We start from the raw sequence: 25,796 nt of genomic DNA, 5'->3' as shown, positions 1-25,796 counted from the left end.
TCTTTTGCATGTTTGTCACACAAATGTTTCTGCTCATCAAAAACCGTTAACTATTAGTCAAAGATAACATAATTGAACACAAAATGCAGTTTTAAATGATGGTTTTTATTATATAGTGAGAAAAAAAACCTCAAAACCTACATGGCCCTGTGTGAAAAGAAATTGCCCCCTGAACCTAATAACTGGTTGGGCCACCCTTAGCAGCAATAACTGCAATCAAGCGTTTGCGATAACTTGCAAGGAGTCTTTTACAGCGCTCTGGAGGAATTTTGGCCCACTCATCTTTGCAGAATTGTTGTAATTCAGCTTTATTTGAGGGTTTTCTAGCATGAACCGCCTTTTTAAGGTCATGTCACAACATCTCAATGGGATTCAGGTCAGGACTTTGACTAGGCCACTCCAAAGTCTTAATTTTGTTTTTCTTCAGCCATTCAGAGGTGGATTTGCTAGTGTGTTTTGGGTCATTGTCCTGCAGCAGCACCCAAGATCGCTTCAGCTTGAGTTGACGAACAGATGGCCGGACATTCTCCTTTAGGATTTTTTGGTAGACAGTAGAATTCATGGATTTCATCTATCATAGCAAGCCTTCCAGGTCCTGAATAGTGTTGGGCGAACAGTGTTCGCCACTGTTCGGGTTCTGCAGAACATCACCCTGTTCGGGTGATGTTCGAGTTCGGCCGAACACCTGACGGTGCTCGGCCAAACCGTTCGGCCATATGGCCGAACTAAGAGCGCATGGCCGAACGTTCCCCGAACGTTCGGCTAGCGCTGTGATTGGCCGAACGGGTCACGTGGTTCGGACCCGAACGCACTCTGATTGGCCGAACTGTCACGTGGTTCGGGTAAATAAATACCCGAACCACGTCATATCTCCGCCATTTGTCTGTGGGTTTAGCTTTGGGTAGGCAGGCAGGGTAGTTCGCGCTCCAGCCACGCTAGCCAGGGTCCCCCCCAGTCATTGTGTGTCGCTGCTGGGAACAGTAGTACACCGCTCGTTCAGCCACACTATATAGCATTCTGTGTACTGTTCTGTGTCTGCTGGGAACAGTAGTACACCGCTCGTTCAGCCACACTATATAGCATTCTGTGTACTGTTCTGTGTCTGCTGGGAACAGTAGTACACCGCTCGTTCAGCCACACTATATAGCATTCTGTGTACTGTTCTGTGTCTGCTGGGAACAGTAGTACACCGCTCGTTCAGCCACACTATATAGCATTCTGTGTACTGTTCTGTGTCTGCTGGGAACAGTAGTACACCGCTCGTTCAGCCACACTATATAGCATTCTGTGTACTGTTCTGTGTCTGCTGGGAACAGTAGTACACCGCTCGTTCAGCCACACTATATAGCATTCTGTGTACTGTTCTGTGTCTGCTGGGAACAGTAGTACACCGCTCGTTCAGCCACACTATATAGCATTCTGTGTACTGTTCTGTGTCTGCTGGGAACAGTGGTACACCGCTCGTTCAGCCACACTATATAGCATTCTGTGTACTGTTCTGTGTCTGCTGGGAACAGTGGTACACCGCTCGTTCAGCCACACTATATAGCATTCTGTGTACTGTTCTGTGTCTGCTGGGAACAGTAGTACACCGCTCGTTCAGCAACACTATATAGCATTCTGTGTACTGTTCTGTGTCTGCTGGGAACAGTAGTACACCGCTCGTTCAGCAACACTATATAGCATTCTGTGTACTGTTCTGTGTCTGCTGGGAACAGTAGTACACCGCTCGTTCAGCCACACTATATAGCATTCTGTGTACTGTTCTGTGTCTGCTGGGAACAGTGGTACACCGCTCGTTCAGCCACACTATATAGCATTCTGTGTACTGTTCTGTGTCTGCTGGGAACAGTAGTACACCGCTCGTTCAGCCACACTATATAGCATTCTGTGTACTGTTCTGTGTCTGCTGGGAACAGTAGTACACCGCTCGTTCAGCCACACTATATAGCATTCTGTGTACTGTTCTGTGTCTGCTGGGAACAGTGGTACACCGCTCGTTCAGCCACACTATATAGCATTCTGTGTACTGTTCTGTGTCTGCTGGGAACAGTAGTACACCGCTCGTTCAGCCACACTATATAGCATTCTGTGTACTGTTCTGTGTCTGCTGGGAACAGTGGTACACCGCTCGTTCAGCCACACTATATAGCATTCTGTGTACTGTTCTGTGTCTGCTGGGAACAGTGGTACACCGCTCGTTCAGCCACACTATATAGCATTCTGTGTACTGTTCTGTGTCTGCTGGGAACAGTAGTACACCGCTCGTTCAGCCACACTATATAGCATTCTGTGTACTGTTCTGTGTCTGCTGGGAACAGTGGTACACCGCTCGTTCAGCCACACTATATAGCATTCTGTGTACTGTTCTGTGTCTGCTGGGAACAGTAGTACACCGCTCGTTCAGCCACACTATATAGCATTCTGTGTACTGTTCTGTGTCTGCTGGGAATAGTGGTACACCGCTCGTTCAGCCACACTATATAGCATTCTGTGTACTGTTCTGTGTCTGCTGGGAACAGTAGTACACCGCTCGTTCAGCCACACTATATAGCATTCTGTGTACTGTTCTGTGTCTGCTGGGAATAGTGGTACACCGCTCGTTCAGCCACACTATATAGCATTCTGTGTACTGTTCTGTGTCTGCTGGGAACAGTGGTACACCGCTCGTTCAGCCACACTATATAGCATTCTGTGTACTGTTCTGTGTCTGCTGGGAACAGTAGTACACCGCTCGTTCAGCCACACTATATAGCATTCTGTGTACTGTTCTGTGTCTGCTGGGAATAGTGGTACACCGCTCGTTCAGCCACACTATATAGCATTCTGTGTACTGTTCTGTGTCTGCTGGGAACAGTGGTACACCGCTCGTTCAGCCACACTATATAGCATTCTGTGTACTGTTCTGTGTCTGCTGGGAATAGTGGTACACCGCTCACCCGTCACTGTATAGCATTGTGCTCTGTGTCGCTGCTGGGAATAGTGGTACACCGCTCACCCGTCACTGTATAGCATTGTGCTCTGTGTCGCTGCTGGGAATAGTGGTACTGTATAGCATTTCTGTACTGCCACTGTACTGCTGCCAGTCAGCGTGTACTGTAAGGATAAGTGAAATGAGGAAGAAATCCGGTGAAAGAGGGAGGGGCAAGGGAAGAGGTGTTTCCCCTGACGGTTCACGTACAGGCCACAGGGGAGCACCCAAGAAAACCCACTCAATACCGCCCATGTTGTCCAGGACAACAACCCTCACAAATCCAAAAGAACAGGACCAGATAATTACTTGGATGACCTCTCAAGCGTCCAGCAGTGGGTTAAGCAGCACCAGCACATCACGCACGAGGTCCGAGTCCTCAGACAGTTACAAGGAGCCAGTGGGCACAAAGCTGACACAACCGGCAGCGACACCACGCACACAACTGCCAGATAACCAGTCCGATGAATTACCTCAGGACACAATGGGGTATTCGCAGGAGCTATTCCCAGCCCAACAAACTTCCACCTTTCAAAGGTCAAGGGAGGAACAGCCAGAAATGTTGTGCCTGGATTCACAACCGTTAACTGTGGGAAATGCACCGCGCACTGAAATACAAGGCGAGTCCGAAGAGGACTCGGAAACCCAAATCCCAGAGCAATTTGGGCAGGAGGGGTTGCAATTGCAGGAGGTCGGCCGACAAGATCTGGAAGACGACGTTGGAGTGTGCTGCGCAGAGGTTGTTGTGGGGAGCTCTACTCCACGGCGGTGGCCCACAATGACATATGACGAGTTTGAGGAGATGGAAGAGGAGGGTATGGACAATGTGGACAGAGACCCAGATTTTGTTTGTGAACGAGAACATCGCCGTCGTAGCAGCAGCACAGATGAGTCTGTTGAAGAACACACTGCTGCACGAGTTCGCCTTGTGCCACAAGGTAGGCGGCGCGCAATTTCAGGCACCACAAGCGTGGAAGTTCAAGTGAGAGGCAAAAGAGGAGCAAACAGAAATCGCCAGCAAGGAGGCAGGTGCTCCAAAGTCTGGGCTTTCTTTGAAGACTGCACTGAGGATGTTACCATGGCGATTTGCAAGGTGTGCAAGACCCGCCTGAGCAGGGGGAAAAATATTAACAACCTCTCCACCACCAGCATGAGCCGTCACATGCTATCCAAACATCCCACTCTTTGGGCAAACGCGTCAGGACAGGGTACCAGAAACAACACTGCCTCCCTTGGGTTCACCAGACTCACCACCAGACCCGCCTCAGCAGCAGCAGTAGCCCAGCCATTGCGTGGTTCACAACATTCACAAACATCAGACGACGCTGACACTGTCACTTTCCGGAGTAGTGCTCTTGAGGTCTCCCAGTGTTCATCAAACACAACAACCAACAGCCCTTCCGTGTGCAGCGCTACGGTTCAGTTGTCTGTGTCGGAGATGTTTGAGCGCAAGAGGAAATTGCCAGCAAATGACCCCCGGGCCGTGGCAGTAACAGCCAGCATAGCCAAGCTTCTGGCCTGCGAAATGCTGCCATATCGATTGGTGGAGACAAACAGCTTCAAGGGCATGATGTCAGTGGCCATCCCACGTTACGTGGTTCCCAGCCGCTACCACTTTGCACGCTCTGCAGTGCCTGAGTTGCATGAGCACGTGGTCAGCAAAATAACCCGAAGCTTGAAGAATGCCGTTGCCTGCAAGGTTCACCTCACCACTGACACCTGGACGAGTGCGTTCGGCCAGGGTCGATACATCTCCCTTACCGCGCACTGGGTGAACCTTGTGGAGCCTGGCAGCGATTCCTCACCTGCTACGGCACGGGTGTTGCCCACGCCACAAACAGCTGCACCGCCGTCCCTCCCACTGGATAACAGCAGCACCTACCTCTCTGACTCCTTCTCCTCCAACGCATCTCAAAGCTGTACCTCATCCGGAAACGCTAACCCAGCAGCAGTAGGATCGTGGAAGCAGTGCAGCACAGCTGTTGGCATGCGTCAGCAAGCGTTGCTGAAGCTAATCTGCCTTGGGGATAAGCAGCACACAGGGGAGGAAATTTGGAGGGGAATAAAGGAACAGACGGATTTGTGGCTGGCACCGCTGGACCTGAAACCGGGCATGGTTGTGTGTGATAATGGGAGTAATCTCATTCGCGCTTTAAGGTTGGCTAAGCTGACACACATCCCTTGCCTGGCGCACGTGATGAACCTAGTAGTTCAGCGATTCCTGAGGACATACCCAGGCGTGCCCGATCTGCTGTTGAAGGTGCGTCGAGTGTCCAAACATTGTAGAAATTCCAGTACTGCTTCGGGGGCACTCGCCAAGATGCAGGAGCGCTTCAATCTCCCCCACCATCGCTTGCTGTGTGATGTCCCTACGCGCTGGAATTCTACGCTGCACATGCTAGCCCGCTTTTGCGAGCAGAAGAGTGCAGTGGTCCAGTACATGACGGCGCAGTACCGAGGCGCATCCGGCCAGCTGCCAAGCTTCTGTGGATCCGATTGGGCCAACATGTTGGACCTCTGCCAAGTCCTCCAAAATTTTGAGCAATCCACGTTGCTTGTGAGCAGTGACAACTCTTCAGTCAGCATTACCATACCACTGCTGTGTTTACTGAAGAGGTCGATGTTAAAAATCAAGGAAACAGCTGTCATGATGCAACTGGGGGAATCTGAAGGAGAAAACGATCAGCGTGATGGTACCAACATCAGGCCATCCGCCTCAGGGAACGCTGGCCCCAGCAGCTATGACGAAGAAGAGGAGGAGGAACAGCTGGAGTTGGAGCAGGAATTTCATGCCACCACTGACGAGGGCCAGAGCGGTGCACGTTGGACTTCCACAATTCAACGCGAATGGTCAGCAGAAGCAGACCAGGAGGAAGGTGACGACTATGATGCATCACAACAACTATCACAACGCTCACAAGAGGATGATGAGGATTCTGGTAGGACTCTGGCACACATGGCTCAATTCATGCTAGACTGCATTGAACGTGACCCACGCATTGTGCGCATTCTGGACAACACCAATTACTGGGTTTATACCCTTCTGGATCCACGGTACAAACACAATGTTCCAAAACTGCTTGAAGAAAGAGTCAGACAGGTCAAAATGGAAGAATACCAGCAGGCCCTTGTGGAGACTTTAGAGAGGAGATTGACATCCTCCCCCTCCTCTAGCCAGTTGTACGCAGACAGACTGACTTCCGCAAACCCAGGACGACCAGGAGGGCAGCAAACAACGCAAGCCGCAGCTAGTACCCAAAAGGGAATGGTATCGGCAGTGTCCTTGGAGTGGGAAAATTTTCTGACACCCATGCAGCCGCAGCCCACTGAACAGCAAGCGTGCAGATCCACCTCCAACACCGATCGCCTGGAGAAGATGGTCAAGGACTACATGTCAGATGGCGTAGCTGTGTCGAACCATCCATCTGCACCCTTCAACTATTGGGTATCGAAGCTAGACACCTGGCACGAACTGGCAATGTACGCAATAGAGGTGCTGGCTTGCCCGGCAGCCAGCGTTATGTCGGAACGCTGTTTCAGTGCTGCCGGAGGCATCGTCACAGATCGGCGTATCCGCCTCTCTACAGAAAATGCAGACCGTCTGACTCAAATTAAAATGAATCAATCCTGGATTGGAAATGACTACGCAACACTCCAGGACCCCAACCAAGTAACATGACCAATGAACATCTGGGATGGTGTTGCGTTTCCGGGCCCTGTTTATTGAACCTCTCATCTGTATTACATTTATGACTGCATGGCGGCAAAAAGCATTGCTGCTATATCCGCACGCTTTTTGTCCACATGCAAGGCCTGGGTTGTTGTGTCTCACAAAGCGTGGCCTTCTCCTCCTGCGCCTGCTCCTGTTCCATCACGTCTGCTGCTGCTGGGTTAGCGTTGCCGCGTGGTCCCTGTTTATTGAACCACTTATCTTTATTACATTTATGACTGCATGGCGGTACAAAGCATGCTATCCGCACGCTTCTTGCCCTCATGCAAGGCCTGGGTTGTTGTGTCTCACAAAGCGTGGCCTTCTCCTCCTGCGCCTGCTCCTGTTCCATCACGTCTGCTGCTGCTGGGTTAGCGTTGCCGCGTGGTCCCTGTTTATTGAACCACTTATCTTTATTACATTTATGACTGCATGGCGGTACAAAGCCTGCTATCCGCACGCTTCTTGCCCTCATGCAAGGCCTGGGTTGTTGTGTCTCACAAAGCGTGGCCTTCTCCTCCTGCGCCTGCTCCTGTTCCATCACGTCTGCTGCTGCTGGGTTAGCGTTGCCGCGTGGTCCCTGTTTATTGAACCACTTATCTTTATTACATTTATGACTGCATGGCGGTACAAAGCCTGCTATCCGCACGCTTCTTGCCCTCATGCAAGGCCTGGGTTGTTGTGTCTCACAAAGCGTGGCCTTCTCCTCCTGCGCCTCCTCCTGTTCCATCACGTCTGCTGCTGCTGGGTTAGCGTTGCCGCGTGGTCCCTGTTTATTGAACCACTTATCTTTATTACATTTATGACTGCATGGCGGTACAAAGCATGCTATCCGCACGCTTCTTGCCCTCATGCAAGGCCTGGGTTGTTGTGTCTCACAAAGCGTGGCCTTCTCCTCCTGCGCCTCCTCCTGTTCCATCACGTCTGCTGCTGCTGGGTTAGCGTTGCCGCGTGGTCCCTGTTTATTGAACCACTTATCTTTATTACATTTATGACTGCATGGCGGTACAAAGCATGCTATCCGCACGCTTCTTGCCCTCATGCAAGGCCTGGGTTGTTGTGTCTCACAAAGCGTGGCCTTCTCCTCCTGCGCCTGCTCCTGTTCCATCACGTCTGCTGCTGCTGGGTTAGCGTTGCCGCGTGGTCCCTGTTTATTGAACCACTTATCTTTATTACATTTATGACTGCATGGCGGTACAAAGCCTGCTATCCGCACGCTTCTTGCCCTCATGCAAGGCCGGGGTTGTTGTGTCTCACAAAGCGTGGCCTTCTTCTCCTCCTGCGCCACCCTCCTCCTGTTCCATCACGTGTGCTGCTGCTGGGTTAGCGTTACCGGTCCCTTTTCCTGGAACCTCTTATATGTATTACATTTATGACTGCATGCCGACAAAAAACATGTTACCTGTGCAAAGAAAACAGACATTTCACGCATTTAAAAGACAGTTTTCCCTTTGAAACTTTAAAATCGATTTTTTCAAAAACTATAAGCTCTTTTTGCTAATTTTTTTTTCCTCTTGTACCCACTCCCAAGGTGCACATACCCTGTAAATTTGGGGTATGTAGCATGTAAGGAGGCTTTACAAACCACAAAAGTTCGGGTCCCCATTGACTTCCATTATGTTCGGAGTTCGGGTCGAACACCCGAACATCGCGGCCATGTTCGGCCTGTTCGGCCCGAACCCGAACATCTAGATGTTCGCCCAACACTAGTCCTGAAGCAGCAAAACAACCCCAGACTGTAATGATCCGCTCAGCTGGATGCACTGGCAGACAGCTGTTTGACCATTCCTCTAGTCTGTGGGCTGCAGGTCTCTGCAAGAAAGACCTGTCTTTCCATTACAAGTTTCTGGTCTGTTCTGCTGCTGAGGAATTTGCATACACTCGTTATGCAAATTCCCTACCTGCCTCCTTTGATGACTGGCAGTATAAAGAGCTATGTTTCCCAGAGTCCTTTGCTGGTCATAAGGGTTAGTTCCTGTGTAACACTCCTGAAGTGTCAGCCTTGCTCTTTGTTTGAAGATTAGTTTAGATTTATTCCTGGAACTGCACTAGGCAGATTCCTTAGTGCAGTTAGGATTGCATATCTGTTTTGTTTGTCTGTTGCGATTGTCCTGTCCCAGCGGTGGGCGACAGGAGATCGTTCTGATCTTTGTTCTTGGAGTATAGCTGGAGCAGCGGTTGCTACCAGCTATCTCCTCTTATCTGTCTTGCCTGGATCGCACTCACCTTGCGCTAGTGCTGTGGATCTGTCTCTCTCACTTATTCCTGTTTTCGTGTATCTGTCTTGTCTGCTACGAACGCTTGCTAGAGGCTCGGTGAGGTAACCGTTAAGCAAGCGCTCGCGTCCTCTGTTTCATGTTTGTCCATCGGTGGTTAGTTAGGCGTGCTTGTCTCTGTTGTGCTTAACACGCGGAAACTGCGCATAAATGCGTGCACTGTTGCGGATGAGTGCGGTGTTCGCGTTTGGCTGGCGTTTGTTATTTTCCTTGTCTTCTCATTGTGTGATTTGCTGTGCCTTTGCTGCTCTCGTGCTCTGCCTTGCTGTAGCCTTGTGTCGCCTCGGGCAATCACCTCTCTCGCGATTGCGTTCCTACTTCATATCTGCTGTTGTGTATGCACCGTCGCGGGTTTGCGACTGGTTTGGTGCACGCACATACAATCTGTCCCTGTGCTCATTCTCTTTCGCATGTCGCTTCTCTTGCGATTGCGTTTTCAATTGGTTTCCTTTGTTGTGTGTCCGCCGTCGCAGGGTGGCGGCTGGATTGGTGGACATACATAGATTCCTCATTTGTGCTTGTTCGGTCTTGTGTTGCTGTTAGCAATCGCCATCTCTGGCGATTGCCTTCTCACTTTGTCTTCGTGGTTGTGTGTTCGTCGTCGCAGGGTGGTGACTGGTTTGGTGGACGCACGTACCCTCTGTCGCTTTGATCTCTCTCTTTCAGGGCTGTCTTGCCCTGCATTTCTTCCCTTCGTGCAATTCCTGTCTGACGTGTGTGGCAAGGCAGAGGAGCTGTTCCTCTGCACTCCACAGCTCCACCTGTCGACAGGAATTTCCCTCTACAGGTGCATTGCACCTTTTGCTGGGTTCCCTCGGGTTGCACGCTTGTGGAGGATTTCTGCAGTGTCAGCGCACGTCTTGTGCGCTGATCACGGAGAGAATTCCACAATCGTTACACAGACCATCACACGACCACCACCATATTTTACTGTTGGTATGATGTTCTTTTGCTGAAATGCTGTGTTACTTCTACGCCAGATGTAACGGGACACGCACCTTCCAAAAAGTTCAACTTTTGTCTCGTCGGTCCACAAGGTATTTTCCCAAAAGTCTTGGCAATCATTGAGATGTTTTTTAGCAAAATTGAGATGAGCCTTAATGTTTTTTTTGCTTAAAAGTGGTTTGCGTCTTGGATATCTACCATGCAGGCCATTTTTGCCCAGTCTCTTTCTTATGGTGGAGTCGTGAACACTGACCTTAAGTGAGGCAAGTGAGGCCTGCAGTTCTTTAGATGTTGTCCTGGGGTCTTTTATGGCCTCTTGGATGAGTTTTCTCTGCGCTCTTGGGGTAATTTTGGTCTGCTGGCCACTCCTGGGAAGGTTCATCACTGTTCCATGTTTTTGCCATTTGTAGATAATGGGTCTCACTGTGGTTCGCTGGAGTCCCAAAGCTTTACAAATTACTTTATAACCTTTACCAGACTGATAGATCTCAATTACTTTTGTTCTCATTTGTTCCTAAATTTCTTTGGATCTTGGCATGATGTCTAGCTTTTGAGGTGCTTTTGGTCTACTTCTCTGTGTCAGATAGCTCCTATTTAAGTGATTTCTTGATTGAAACAGGTGTGGCAGTAATCAGGCCTGGGGGTGACTACAGAAATTGAACTCAGGTGTGATAAACCACAGTTAAGTTATTTTTTAACAAGGGGGGCATTCACTTTTTCACACAGGGTCATGTAGATTTGAAGGTTTTTTTTCTCACTAAATAATCAAAACAATCATTTAAAACTGCATTTTGTGTTCAATTATGTTATCTTTGACTAATAGTTAACGGTTTTTGATGAGCAGAAACATTTAATTGTGACAAACATGCAAAAGAATAAGAAATCAGGAAGGGGGCAAATAGTTTTTCACACCACTGTAGTTTTAAAAATTAATATACGCTACCATAATTAAAACTCATGTATTTTATTTGCCCATTTGTCCCGGTTATTACACCATTTAAATTATGTCCCTATCACAATTTATGGTGCCGATATTATATTTAGAAATAAAGGTGCATTTTTTCAATTTGCGTCCATCAATATTTACACGCTTATAATTTAAAATAATATAATAATATACTCTCTTGACATGCATATTTAAAAAGTTCAGACCCTTAGGTAACTATTTATGTTGTTTTTGTTTTTTTATTGTAATTTTTTTTAAACTTTTATTAAAAAATGTATTTAGGTAATTTTTGGTGTAGGAGGGAAACAGCTAATTTTAAATGTAAAATAATGTAATTGTTTAATACAAAATTTATGTGGGTGTAGTTCACTATTTGGCCACAAGATGGCCACAGTCAAAAAAGTCCTGGATGCGAACGATCTCGCATCCAGGAACTAGAAAGAGGATGGGATTTTTTTTTTTTTTGGGCAGAAAGACAGTGGTCTCTGATGAGAAATTGTCGTTTTTTTCTGCGGGGGAGTTAGATCGGTGAATGGGAACTATATTCCTATTCACTGATCGGGGGGGCCAGCGGCAGGCAGCGGGAGAGCACGCAGGAGCGTGTTTGATCGCGCACACCGCGCAGCAGCAGAGCCTATCTGGACGAACTCACTCGTACAGATAGGCTAAACTGGTTAAGTGAAAAAAGTTTGTGTAATGTACTTTTTTTTGCAAAAAAAAAGAGGAAAAAAAATACAATGTCACTTTTGGAAAAAAAAATTGCTGAAAATATGCAAATTTATGTGAAGGAGCCCTTACAAAGGAAGAACTCACCTTCTGTATCCATGTCAACAAACAGTGGTGATGTACAACTAAATCTCTGCAATCACAGAACTTCTGCAGTTCCTCTTGGCTTTTCTTCTTCACTTCTCGACAGATAAAACATTCTTTTTCTGGTTAAGGGAAAAGCAAAGAAAAACATTAAAATAAAAAATTGAATCTGTTTCCGATCAAAGATTAACCATTTGGTCCTCGTTAAAGTAATTAAAAAGTTATCTTCTCAAATTGGGAAATGCCACAAACTGGAATTAAAAACATACAGAGTGACATTCCTGATCTCCTTGTATTAAATAGGCACAGCTGAGTAAGCTAGTGTACACAAACGTGCTTGAAAGGGTATGTGAAAACAATCTACTGCAAAAATATGGTTTTAATTTGAAGATTAAAAAAAATTCACTCAGCATCTCTGCATGCAGTAAGTGGATTGTTCAGAAACCTATGTAAAATTATATATAGTCTTAAAACCATGCTCTTGAAGAACAGTTGTAAAGTTCTGCTACGATTAGCAGGTACCTGTTAATGTTAATATGTTAGGAAGCAACTCTACAACTACATTTTATATAAAGGGAACTGGGGGCATTTCAGTGCAGCGACTCCTGAAAAGAAAAAAAAGTCAGCGTTCTGTACTTGGATCAAATATTACTCTGCCTAACACCTGCTTCCTATTATGAGTTACTATTTTGCATTAACGGAAAACTAAATTTGAATTGATAGTCAAAAGACTGATCCAGGACATTATCCCTAAGGATGAGTGAGGACAGTTTTGCTAGAAGCAAAGCTGTACAGACTCATGTCCAAGAGGAAGGGCCACGGCATTGAGAAATAATTCACTTGTGTGATGTCCTCTTGCTATGGCAGTCCACGCTGCTTTCCACCTTGTAGTACTTCCTCCTTCACATCGGAAGTTCCTGCGGTGAAGCAGGAAGTGTCGGGGAAGGGCCGTAAACTTGGAGCACCACGGCAAAAGGACATCACACAGGTAAAATAACCCTCCCTGCTATGGCCCCCATCTTAGATGTTAGGTGGTACAGTTTCACTTCTCATGAAACTGTGCCTGCTCATGTATAATCCCGTTCCATAGACCTTCATTTATCCCATTTTTTTTAAAGCTCCTAAAATAAAAAAATAAAAACACTAACTACTGCAGCCAAGGATGCATATGAAAAACATAATGATGATATCCTGCACACCTAATTACCTCCTAATAAAATGTGTAATGGATACACCCATATCAAGAAGCAAAACATATAAATCTATCAGCAAGCACAAGTATATCAAGTGCACTTAAACCGTGATGCTTTAAAAAAAAATGCTCCAAAGGAATGATGTGTCAATATAATAAAATTATGCAATAAAAATACATCTCTCTCTCTCTCTCTCTCTCTCTCTCTCTCTCTCTCTCTCTCTCTCTCTCTCTCTCTCTCTCTCTCTCTCTATATATATATATATATATATATATATATATTACAAATAATAATTACAAACTATGTACAGTAATAGAAAAAGTAAGCAAGTCTATCCTGTGACAAAGACAATGTATATTACTTAGTGTCTAGTAAAGGAGGAGTGGGTGATAGCACAATGCCACTGCTGAGAGTGTGACCTGACGCATGTCACAGGGAAAACCTTGCTTCTTCAAATGCCACTTTTATTTATTGTATTGACACTTCATTTCATTACAGCACTTAATCCTAGTACAAAAATAATTTGCACAAAACATGTTTTTTGTTCACAATTTGAAGAGCACTTGCGCTTTTTAAAAATAGTTTTCAAGGCTTGTGTCCTTTATTATACACCGTACATACTCGAGTATAAGCCAAGTTTTTGAGCCCCCAAAATTGGCCAAACGTGGAGGTCTCGGCTTATACTTGCATCATGGTCTGAGCCAGGGTGCGGGGGTGACCGATGCTGTCCGTGCCCCCTCCCCGTCATTTGTACTGGTGATTCTGCAGTATATAAAATCTCTCCACTGCTCCTTGCTATAGCAGTATGCACCTGTGATAGTTTCCTCTCCCTCACCAGTGTCTCCTCTGCCCCCCTTCCCCCGCATGTGCGCACCAGTATACAGAAGTAACTGCGTTCCCGCACATGTCCCCCGGGCTAATTGCAGAGCGGCACCTTTACACAGGGAAGCATTCGCTTACCAATCCATGCCGATAGGATTCAGCTTCACGTCTCTATCACAGATGCATCTCTATGATCCAGGGACGTGTGTAATGTGAGGCGCCACTAGAGGGTGTCATATAGATGCGTCTGTGATAGAGGAGTGAAGCTGAATCCTGTCAGCAAGGATCCGTAAGTGAATGATTTCCTGTGTAAAGGTGCAGCTCTGCAATTAGCCCGGGGGACACGTGTGGGAATGCAATTACTTCTGTATACTGCACCAGGTGGTGCGCACATGTCGGAAGGGGAAGAGACACTGGTGAGGGGGAGGAAACTATCACAGGTGCATACCACCCAGCATGGAGCAGAGGAGAGATTTGTATACAGCAGCATCACCAGTACATATGACGCTACTTAACGGAGCGTGCTGTGCATCATTTTGCTTATGTCGGGGCCAATACTAGAACATATGCAAACCCGCACCTGGCATCACTGATGCCTGTATCTGAACTGATCCTTTTTTAGGACTGGGTAAATTGGGACAAATGGCCTCACAATGCCCATGATTAGTGGGGTAGGTTATATGTAACAGTAATATAGTATGTGGTCATGGCTACCTGCTATTTGTAAAGATGTCAGGTGTACTGTTGTACATGGTGGTGACTGTCATCTACTGTAGCGCTATCAGGTGTACTGTAATATGTGGCAGTCACTGACTCCACACTGTAGAGGGTGTACGTTAAAAAAGGGCATCGGGAAAAAAGGGCGCAGGGTTTTAAACGATAAGCATGAATAACGTTTAAAAAAAATTGTGCTATATTTCGTTTAAAAATAATGTTTTATAAAGTTATAAATCATTAAATAATGTGTATGAAATCGGCAATTGTAAAAACGTTAATCTTCCCTGTTTAAAAAGTGAAATGTATAATAACGTTTTATAAAAGATTAATAAGAATTTTACTAAAGCTATACCTAACCCTACTCTCATACAGAACCCTCCCTGTACCTACCCCTAACCCCTAGACCCCCCTGGTGGTGCCTAAACCTAAGACCCCACTGGTGGTGCCTAAACCTAAGACTCCCCTGGTGGTGCCTAAACCTAAGACCCCCCCTGGTGGTGCCTAACCCTAAGACCCCCCTGGTGGTGCCTAAACCTAAGACCCCCTGGTGATGCCTAAACCTAAGACCCCCCTGGTGGTGCCTAACCCTAAGACCCCCCTGGTGGTGCCTAAACCTAAGACCCCCTGGTGGTGCCTAAACCTAAGACCCCCCTGGTGGTGCCTAAACCTAAGACCCCCCTGAGATAAGCATTAATAACGTTTGAAAAAAATATTGTGCTGTTTTTCGATTAAAAATGATTTAAAAAATATTGTACTGTTTTTCGTTTAAAAATAATGTTTAAAAAATTATAAATAATTAAATAATGTGTAATCATGAGAAGCAGTTATAAAACATTAAAAGTCTCCGGGCGCCGCTTGTAAAACGTTATTTTTCTCCAGCGCCCTTTTTTCCTGTTGGGCGCCCATTAAACGATATTTATTATGGGAGTGAATAGCGGCGCCCTTTTTGTCCACTTGCCTCAGGCGCCCGAATTTACTGTTTCCCCGTAGAGGTGGCAGTTTATACAGGTAGAATTTATACTATGAGTAACTCCTTCCATCAGGTGAAAAATAAACTGTAATCTGCAGCAGTGTCAGTCTTCACACTAGAAAGGATGCTGCATTTTCTACCCTCGGCCTAGTTTTTTTAGGTCAAAGTTGGGGAGTCGGCTTATACTCGGGTCGGCTTATACTCAAGTATATACACATTTTTGCATTGTAGTTTAATTTATTATTTTGATCATTGATGTGAAAAAATATTATTTGTGGTTTTACATGGGGCAACTCATAGCAGTAATCTGGTTTCTCTCTTTGTTTTACATATTACTTTAGTTGGGCTTGCACATTTTAAGGTGATTGGACCCACAACTGTTGGGTTTTGCATAACAGTCTATAATTTTGAACTTAAAATGATCACCCCGTTTTCACAGGTGCGGAATTTGGAGCGTTTCCCCACATGAGATTTGGGTGAGGAAACACAGGCTGGTGTCCGAATCGCATGGGAAGGGGTGTTTGGGGATAAATGGACCACATGCTGCAATTTTTGGCATCACGCATGTGAATCCATATGGCACACATGGCATGGCTAGAGGGTTTTGGATGTATTCTCACATCACTTCATGCCAGCTCAGTGGAAACGGCACAGTTTATGTAAATAGTGTAGTTTTCAGTGGCCAATGATACATGAGGAACTGACATAAAAGGACATCTATGATTGGAGGATATCCATTAAGGAAGCAGGAGGATTCAGCCCACATGGTATGCAGAAGGGTAAGTTTTAACACATACTAGCCAAGTCATCAGCAGAGGTGCCTGATATGGATAATGTTAAAGCCAAAGTGAACCTTGGAATGTGAGCATTGGGATTAACAATTAGGATAAAGGGCCAATTGGGTTTTTCAGTGTTGGGAGATTGATTTGATCAATGAGATGCAAATCGTTATAAGTTGATACAGGATTATGCGGATCTTGCATGAAAATTTGTGCAGCTTGCAAATGTACCTTGGCAGTTGGCACCACCCTGGGAGAATTTGATTAGCTCATTGCACCTTTGACCCTATTTGCCCTATTGACAAATAAGCTGGGCTTCAGTATTGATGTAGGGTAGTCTTATAATTGCTGCCCTGTGCCTTGTAGGCATTTTTCATAACTCTGCCCTGCTCATTGATGTCACATAATGAGGCCAAGCGGGCTATCAATCACTGTGAATGTTTGCTGTTGCAGTATGCAAGCTAGTGAAGTGGGCAGAGCTTAATGCCAAACTGGAACTGTGTCTCTTTGCCGGGACATATAAAACAGCATCTTTCTCAGTTTATCAAAGTTTTGCAAAACAATTGTCAGGCTGTGCACACCCCATGCCCATGCCACATCTCTATCTCCGAGAGCCACCTATGTAGCTGCTATAATGTTGTGTTTCAATAATTAATTTACACACTTGGAGATTTTATACCCGTACGTCACTTTATATTAAGTGGAATAAATTACTAGTTTTGTTTTTTTGTCTAGATCTGCATAATCCTGTATAAACTCTGAACGATTTTGGCCACACTGATTGCAGTTAGCATTTCCCCAAGAAGGTTAGAGTGAAACATATGTGTTAAAATACTGGGTAAGGGGAGGGTGGTGATGGGGAGATAAGTAATACTGTAATGATGGAGGGCAAATGATGCAATAGATGGAGACAGCATTGCTGTCTAGAAACTAAACCAAAGCAGTCTGTGTTTCAAATTGGCAGTGCCCAAACTCCGGGCCCGGATGGTATCCCGGCCGAGTGGTACCTCAAGAGTAAGCTAATCTCCATTCCTCAACTGGCCAAGTTGTTCACTCACTCTTTCAATATTGGTAGATTTCCTGACTCTCTTTATGAAGCTTTGATTGTTCTATTACCTAAACCCAACAAAACCCTGATCTTTGCGAGTCGTATAGACCTATATCTTTGATAAACATTGACGCTAAAATCTTAGCCAAGGTTCTGGCTCAAAGGCTGAATCAATATATTCCCCAACTGATTCATGGGGACCAGACAGTTTTATTCCTGGTAGATCCACCAAAGCCAATATTAGACGTGTTTTTTCCAATATACAATTTCCTAATACCAACAAAGGATCCAGAGTCATTTTGTCCCTGGATACTCACAAGGCCTTTGACTCAGTCGAATGGCCATACATAAGGGCAGTGTTGGGTAAAATGGGCTTTGGTGAAGCATTCCGGAAGTGGTTTGATATCTTATATGCCTGTCCACACGCAAGAATCATGGTCAACTCATATATTTAAGAACCCTTCGAGATCCATAGGGGAACTAGATAGGGTTGCCTATTATCCCCATTATTATTCGCATTAGCAATGGAGCCTCTTGCTGAGTATATTGGGTCATCCTCAGTTATCCGTGGGCTTAAGGTTCACAAACTGGAAGAATGCATTTCATTGTATGCGGATGACGTCCTTTTATATTTGGCAGACCCCGGTCCATCGTTGGTCGAAGTATTTAAAATATACAAATTATTCGAAAAGGCATCAGGTCTAAAAGTGAACTGGTCTAAGTCGGTTCTATTCCCACTTGATCCTGCTGCAGTGGGGGCAATAGATTCCTCCTCTCAACTTATGGTGGTTGAGTCCTTTAGATACCTTGGGGTAAATATAACATGGGGGATAGAGGACTACATAAAATGTAATCTTATGCCTCTATTAGCTACACAGGAGAACAAATTTAAAACTTGGAGTAAGCTTCCACTCAATCTCGTGGGTAAAGCCACAATAATCAAAATGATTTTTACTCCAAAATTGTTATACGCATTACAGGCTTCTCCAATCTACATTCCTAAAATGCTTTTTAATAAAATAGACTCCATGGTAACTGGCTTCCTTTGGGGTAATTCCACCCCTCGTTTAGCATTATCCACCTTACGCCTTCCAACAGCTTTTGGTGGTCTGGCACTTCCAAACTATCGCTTACCTTGCCTCCCAACTAGGAGTCATTCAAAAATGGATGAGTGCTGATAGACTGGACATATCCATGAACCTGGAAGCTGATATTGCTACCTCATACGAGGCATTATCCAATATAATATACAGGGGTGTAACTCCAGGTAAAGTGGGAACTTCACTTCTTAACTCTTCATTAAAAATATACACCTCAGCAGAGAAGTTATTTACTAATGCAGAAAACATAATTTCCCCTAGCTCCCCACTATGGGCAAATCCTCGCCTACCTGAACTCATGAAAATGGAAGATAGTCAATTCTGGATTAAACTTGGGATCAAATACACTAATCATATATTTGCCGATGGGGAATTTTAAACTTTTGCTAGATTTAGATCTGAGTTTGGTCTTCCTCGACAGTCGTTGTTCCACTACTTTCCAGCTCAGAGATGCTATCAGGTCTCAGATGGGTACTTCTGGGGTATGTATTAGGCCTTCCGAACTGGAACTGCTGGTTCTCAACAAGGACACCTCTAAACAAATCTCTAGATTTTATTTAGCTCTGTCATTAAAACTAGGCTTTCACAGGTTTTAAATAGCTAAATCTAAATGGCAAACTGAGCACTGTGAATTTAGTGCAGCAGATTGGTCAGAATTAGAAAATTTCTATATGCCTAGTGTGATAAGCGCAAATGATAAACTAATCCAAATTAAGTGGCTTCATCAAATATATTATCCTCCACTCAAATTATCAAAAATGGGTCGTGGTATCAGTTCGGAATGCAACAAGTGTGGTCAACCTGACGCGGGGTTCATTCACTGCGTATGGGAATGTGCACCAGTTCAGGGCTTTTGGGGGCAAGTCACTCAGTTACTTGCCCAAATATTGCATAGACCAGTGGATCTCTCCTTTAAAGCCTCGATGCTAAGCATCATAGATAATATTTCCTGTGGCAAACATAAACAATTATTCCTTAGGCTAGCTTTTATCTATGGGAGGAAATGTCTATTATTCAAATGGAAATCTTCCAATGTACCAACTCTGAATGATTATAAAACATTAATTAATCAAAATCTACCTTTGTACTCCCTTACATACCAGACTTGTGGACTTCCCACTAAGTTTGATAAGGTGTGGGGGTCTTGGGTCGAAAACGCTAATTCTGTAATTCCTAATCTGGACATCACGGTCCATATTTCAGATTTACACCTGTAAATGTATTATATACTCTGGGTGATTTCAATGATCAGGTGATGTACTTAACCACTTGAGGACCTAGGGCTTTCTACCCCTTAAGGACCGGCCACTTTTTTTCCATTCAGACCACTGCAGCTTTCACGGTTTATTGCTCGCTCATACAACCTACCACCTAAATGAATTTTGGCTCCTTTTCTTGTCACGAACAAAGCTTTCTTTTGGTGCTATTTGATTGCTCCTGCGATTTTTACTTTTTATTATATTCATCAAAAAAGACATGAATTTTGGCAAAAAAATTATTTTTTTAACTTTCTGTGCTGACATTTTTCAAATAAAGTAAAATTTCTGTATACATGCAGCGCGAAAAATGTGGACAAACATGTTTTTGATTAAAAAAAACCCATTCAGTGTATATTTATTGGTTTGGGTAAAAGTTATAGCGTTTACAAACTATGGTGCAAAAAGTGAATTTTCCCATTTTCAAGCATCTCTGACTTTTCTGACCCCCTGTCATGTTTCATGAGGGGCTAGAATTCCAGGATAGTATAAATACCCCCCAAATGACCCCATTTTGGAAAGAAGACATTCCAAAGTATTCACTGAGAGGCATAGTGAGTTCATAGAAGATATTATTTTTTGTCACAAGTAAGCGGAAAATGACACTTTGTGAGAAAAAAAAAAAAGTTTCCATTTCTTCTAACTTGCGACAAAAAAAAATGAAATCTGCCACGGACTCACCATGCCCCTCTCTGAATACCTTGAAGGGTCTACTTTCCAAAATGGGATCATTTGTGGGGTGTGTTTACTGTCCTGACATTTTGGGGGGTGCTAAATTGTAAGCACCCCTGTAAAGCCTAAAGGTGCTCATTGGACTTTGGACCCCTTAGCGCAGTTAGGCTGCAAAAAAGTGCCACACGTGGTATTGCCGCCGTACTCAGGAGAAGTAGTATAATGTGTTTTGGGGTGTATTTTTACACATACCCATGCTGGGTGGGAGAAATATCTCTGTAAATGACAATTTGTTAATTTTTTTTACACACAATTGTCCATTTACAGAGATATTTCTCCCACTCAGCATGGGTATGTGTAAAAATACACCACAAAACACATTATACTACTTCTCCTGAGTACGGCGATACCACATGTGTGGCACTTTTTTGCACCCTAACTGCGCTAAAGGGCCCAAAGTCCAATGAGTACCTTTAGGATTTCACAGGTCATTTTGAGAAATTTCGTTTCAAGACTACTCCTCACGGTTTAGGGCCCCTAAAATGCCAGGGCAGTATAGGAACCCCACAAATGACCCCATTTTAGAAAGAAGACACCCCAAGGTATTCCGTTAGTAGTATGGCGAGTTCATAGAAGATTTTATTTTTTGTCACAAGTTAGCGGAAAATGACACTTTGTGAAAAAACACAATTAAAATCAATTTCCGCTAACTTTTGACAAAAAATAAAATCTTCTATGAACTCACCATACTCCTAACGGAATACCTTGGGGTGTCTTCTTTCTAAAATGGGGTCATTTGTGGGGTTCCTATACTGCCCTGGCATTTTAGGGGCCCTAAACCGTGAGGAGTAGTCTTGAAACGAAATTTCTCAAAATGACCTGTGAAATCCTAAAGGTACTCATTGGACTTTGGGCCCTTTAGCGCAGCTAGGGTGCAAAAAAGTGCCACACATGTGGTATCGCCATACTCGGGAGAAGTAGTACAATGTGTTTTGGGGTGTATTTTTACACATACCCATGCTGGGTGGGAGAAATACCTCTGTAAATGGACAATTGTGTGTAAAAAAATCAAAAGATTGTCATTTACAGAGGTATTTCTCCCACCCAGCATGGGTATGTGTAAAAATACACCCCAAAACACATTGTACTACTTCTCCCGAGTACGGCGATACCACATGTGTGGCACTTTTTTGCACCCTAACTGCACTAAGGGGCCCAAAGTCCAATGAGTACCTTTAGGATTTCACAGGTCATACTCCTCACGGTTTAGGGCCCCTAAAATGCCAGGGCAGTATAGGAACCCCACTAATGACCCCATTTTAGAAAGAAGACACCCCAAGGTATTCCGTTAGGAGTATGGTGAGTTCATAGAAGTTTTTATTTTTTTGTCACAAGTTAGCGGAAATTGATTTTAATAGTTTTTTTTCACAAAGTGTCATTTTCCGCTAACTTGTGACAAAAAATAAAATCTTCTATGAACTCACCATACTCTGTACGGAATACCTTTGGGTGTCTTCTTTCTAGAATGGGGTCATTTGTGGGGTTCTTATACTGCCCTGGCATTTTAGGGGCCCTAAACCGTGAGGAGTAGTCATGAAACCAAATGTCGCAAAATGACCTGTGAAATCCTAAAGGTACTCATTGGACTTTGGGCCCCTTAGCGTACTTAGGGTGTAAAAAAGTGCCACACATGTGGTACCGCTGTACTCAGGAGAAGTAGTATAATGCGTTTTGGGGTGTATTTTTACACATACCCATGCTAAGTGGGAGAAATATCTCTGTAAATGACAATTGTTTGATTTTTTTACACACAATTGTCCATTTACATAGAAATTTCTCCCACCCAGCATGGGTATGTGTAAAAATACACCCCAAAACACATTATACTACTTTTCCTGAGTACGGCGGTACCACATGTGTGACACTTTTTTGCAGCCTAGGTGCGCTTGTTTTCTAAAATGCCAGGGCAGTATAGGAACCCCACAAGTGACCCCATTTTAGAAAGAAGACACCCCAAGGTATTCCGTTAGGTGTATGGTGAGTTCATAGAAGATTTTATTTTTTGTCACAAGTTAGTGAAAAATGACACTTTGTGAAAAAAAACCAATAAAAATTAATTTCCGCTAACTTTTGACAAAAAATAAAATCTTCTATGAACTCGTCATACACCTAACAGAATACCTTGGGGTGTCTTTTTTTCTAAAATGGGGTCACTTGTGGGGTTCCTATACCGCCCTGGCATTTTACAGGCCCAAAACCGTGAGTAGTCTGGAAACCAAATGTCTCAAAATGACTGTTCAGGGGTATAAGCATCTGCAAATTTTGATGACAGGTGGTCTATGAGGGGGCGAATTTTGTGGAACCGGTCATAAGCAGGGTGGCCTTTTAGATGACAGGTTGTATTGGGCCTGATCTGATGGATAGGAGTGCTAGGGGGGTGACAGGAGGTGATTGATGGGTGTCTCAGGGGGTGGTTAGAGGGGAAAATAGATGCAATCAATGCACTGGGGAGGTGATCGGAAGGGGGTCTGAGGGTTTGGCCGAGTGATCAGGAGCCCACACGGGGCAAATTGGGGCCTGATCTGATGGGTAGGTGTGCTAGGGGATGACAGGAGGTGATTGATGGGTGTCTCAAGGTGTGATTAGAGGGGGGAATAGATGCAAGCAATGCACTGGCGAGGTGATCAGGGCTGGGGTCTGAGGGCATTCTGAGGGTGTGGGCGGGTGATTGAGTGCCCTAGGGGCAGATAGGGGTCTAATCTGATAGGTAGCAGTGACAGGGGGTGATTGATGGGTAATTAGTGGGTGTTTAGGGTAGAGAATAGATGGAAACACTGCGCTTGGGTGGCGATCTATTGGTGTGGGTGGGTGATCAGTTTGCCCGCAAGGGGCAGGTTAGGGGCTGATTGTTGGGTGGCAGTGACAGGGGGTGATTGATGGGTGATAGGTGATTGGCAGGTGATTGACAGGTGATCAGTGGGTTATTACAGGGAAGGACAGATGTAAATATTGCACTGGCGAATTGATAAGGGGGGGTCTGAGGGCAATCTGAGCGTGTAGGCGGGTGATTGGGTGCCCGCAAGGGGCAGATTAGGGTCTGATCTGATAGGTAACAGTGACAGGTGGTGATAGGGAGTGATTGATGGGTGATTGATGGGTAATTAGTGGGTGTTTAGAGGAGAGAATAGATGTAAACGCTGCGCTTGGGTGGTGATCTGATGTCGGATCTGCGGGCGATCTATTGGTGTGGGTGGGTGATCAGATTGCCCGCAAGGGGCAGGTTAGGGGCTGATTGTTGGGTGGCAGTGACAGGGGGTGATTGATGGGTGATAGGTGATTGGCAGGTGATTGACAGGTGATCAGTGGGTTATTACAGGGAAGGACAGATGTAATTAATGCACTGGCGAATTGATAAGGGGGGGGTCTGAGGGCAATCTGAGCGTGTGGGCGGGTGATTGGGTGCCCGCAAGGGGCAGATTAGGGTCTGATCTGATAGGTAACAGTGACAGGTGGTGATAGGGGGTGATTGATGGGTGATTGATGGGTAATTAGTGGGTGTTTAGAGAAGATAACAGATGTAAACGATACATTTGGGAGGTAATCTGACGGCGGGTTTGCGGGCGATCTAATGGTGTGGGTGGGTGATCAGATTGCCCGCAAGGGGCAGGTTAGGGGCTGATTGATGGGTGGCAGTGACAGGGGGTGACAGGGGGTGATTGATGGGTGATAGGTGATTGGCAGGTGATTGACAGGTGATCAGTGGGTTATTACAGGGAAGAACAGATGTAATTAATGCACTGGTGAATTGATAAGGGGGGGTCAGAGGGCAATCTGAGCGTGTGGGCGGGTGATTGGGTGCCCGCAAGGGGCAGATTAGGGTCTGATCTGATAGGTAAAAGTGACAGGTGGTGATAGGGGGTGATTGATGGGTGATTGATGGGTAATTAGTGGGTGTTTAGAGGAGAGAATAGATGTAAACAATGGATTTGGGAGGTGATCTGATGTCGGATCTGTGGGCGATCTATTGGTGTGGGGGGGTGATCAGATTGCCCGCAAGGGGCAGGTTAGGGGCTGATTGATGGGTGGCAGTGACAGGGGGTGATTGACGGGTGATTGACGGGTGATTGACAGGTGATTGACAGGTGATCAGGGGGATAGATGCATACAGTAAACAGGGGGGGGGGGGGTCTGGGGGGGGGGGGTCTGGGGAGAATCTGAGGGGTGGGGGGTGATCAGGAGGGGGCAGGGAGCAGGGGGGGGGGATAAAAAAAAAATAGCGTTGACAGATAGTGACAGGGAGTGATTGATGGGTGATTAGGGGGGTGATTGGGTGCAAACAGGGGTCTGGGGGGTGGGCAGGGGGGGTCTGATGGGTGCTGTGGGCGATCTGGGGCAGGGGGGGGAGAAATCAGTGTGCTTGGGTGCAGACTAGGGTGGCTGCAGCCTGCCCTGGTGGTCCCTCGGACACTGGGACCACCAGGGCAGGAGGCAGCCTGTATAATACACTTTGTAAACATTACAAAGTGTATTATACACTTTGTATGCGGCGATCGCGGGGTTAACATCCCGCCGGCGCTTCAGTATAGCCGGCGGGATGTTGCGGCGAGCAAACGGTGACAGGCGCCGGCGGAGGATCGCGTCACGGATGACGCGATCGCTCCGCCCATGCCCTTAAATGGACCGCCGCCTCTGTGGGTGAGACGGTCCTTAAGGGCTCCACTTCCCGGCCGCCTCTGTGCGTTAGGCAGTCGGGAAGTGGTTAAATTGTATGCTGGTGTTGTTTTGGTCTGTACTTAATAATTGGAAAATTGTAGTTGGTATCTTCACTGTCACTATCTGTCTATAGGGTCCTCAGGGGGTTTGGGACTATGGGTGATAGGGTGGGGGAAGGGGTTTGTTGGGATTGTTTGTATTTTTCTTGTATAAAATTTCAATAAAAATTCTCTTTAAAAAAAAAAAAATTGGCAGTGCCCAAACTACCAGTGCAAAATGAATAAGTACTACATTCAGTGCCTGAAAAAGGGGAAAAAAAATAAATCAATACGTTGCGAGAATTTAAAAAATAGAAGAGAGATCAAGAAATGCTTGAAGTTCAGCCATGTAATTTGTTCATGTTATTTGATCCACAATAAGCCTGAATGTCATCATCATTACTACTGGCAGTCAAGAAAAAAACAAATGGCACCAATTGCCATTATTTATAACCACACCCACTAACATTGCATTTTTTTTTTTTTAATAGATATACATATGCACAGAGGGAGATACTGGTTGCTTGGCAGTTGGAAACAGCTGTGATTTCCCACAATGCAACAAGGTTCACAGACAGGAAACTGTCAGGACCTAGGTCCTGACATCACACTGTGAGAGGGGTTTCACCACAATATCAGCGGTACAGACATCCCTGATGATCTATTTGAGAAAAGGTAAAGATTTCTCATGGGAAAGAGGTTATCATCAACTACTAATTGGGATGAAGTTCAATCCTTGGCTACAGTGGCTCTTTAACTTACAATCTTAATAGCAATGATTTAATCTTTAACTGCTAAGCACTACAATTCATATGGCATTTCTACATATCT

General features: G+C 45.4%; 1 protein-coding gene across 1 annotated transcript in view; it reads right to left on the bottom strand.

Moving 5' to 3' along the window:
• LOC137522536 (uncharacterized) overlaps nucleotides 1-25,796 on the bottom strand; it is a 728,649-nt gene that overhangs the window by 677,002 nt on the left and 25,851 nt on the right. Inside the window, exon 2 of the mRNA XM_068242619.1 lies at nucleotides 11,661-11,779. Coding sequence (XP_068098720.1) covers nucleotides 11,661-11,779 — 119 coding nt within the window. The remainder of the gene's footprint in view (nucleotides 1-11,660; nucleotides 11,780-25,796) is intronic.

This window comes from Hyperolius riggenbachi, chromosome 6 (assembly GCF_040937935.1).
Source record: "Hyperolius riggenbachi isolate aHypRig1 chromosome 6, aHypRig1.pri, whole genome shotgun sequence".
NCBI classification, from domain to species: Eukaryota; Metazoa; Chordata; class Amphibia; order Anura; family Hyperoliidae; genus Hyperolius; species Hyperolius riggenbachi.
The sequence above is the reverse complement of the archived record's forward strand: the minus strand, read 5'-3'. Positions and strand labels throughout refer to the sequence as shown.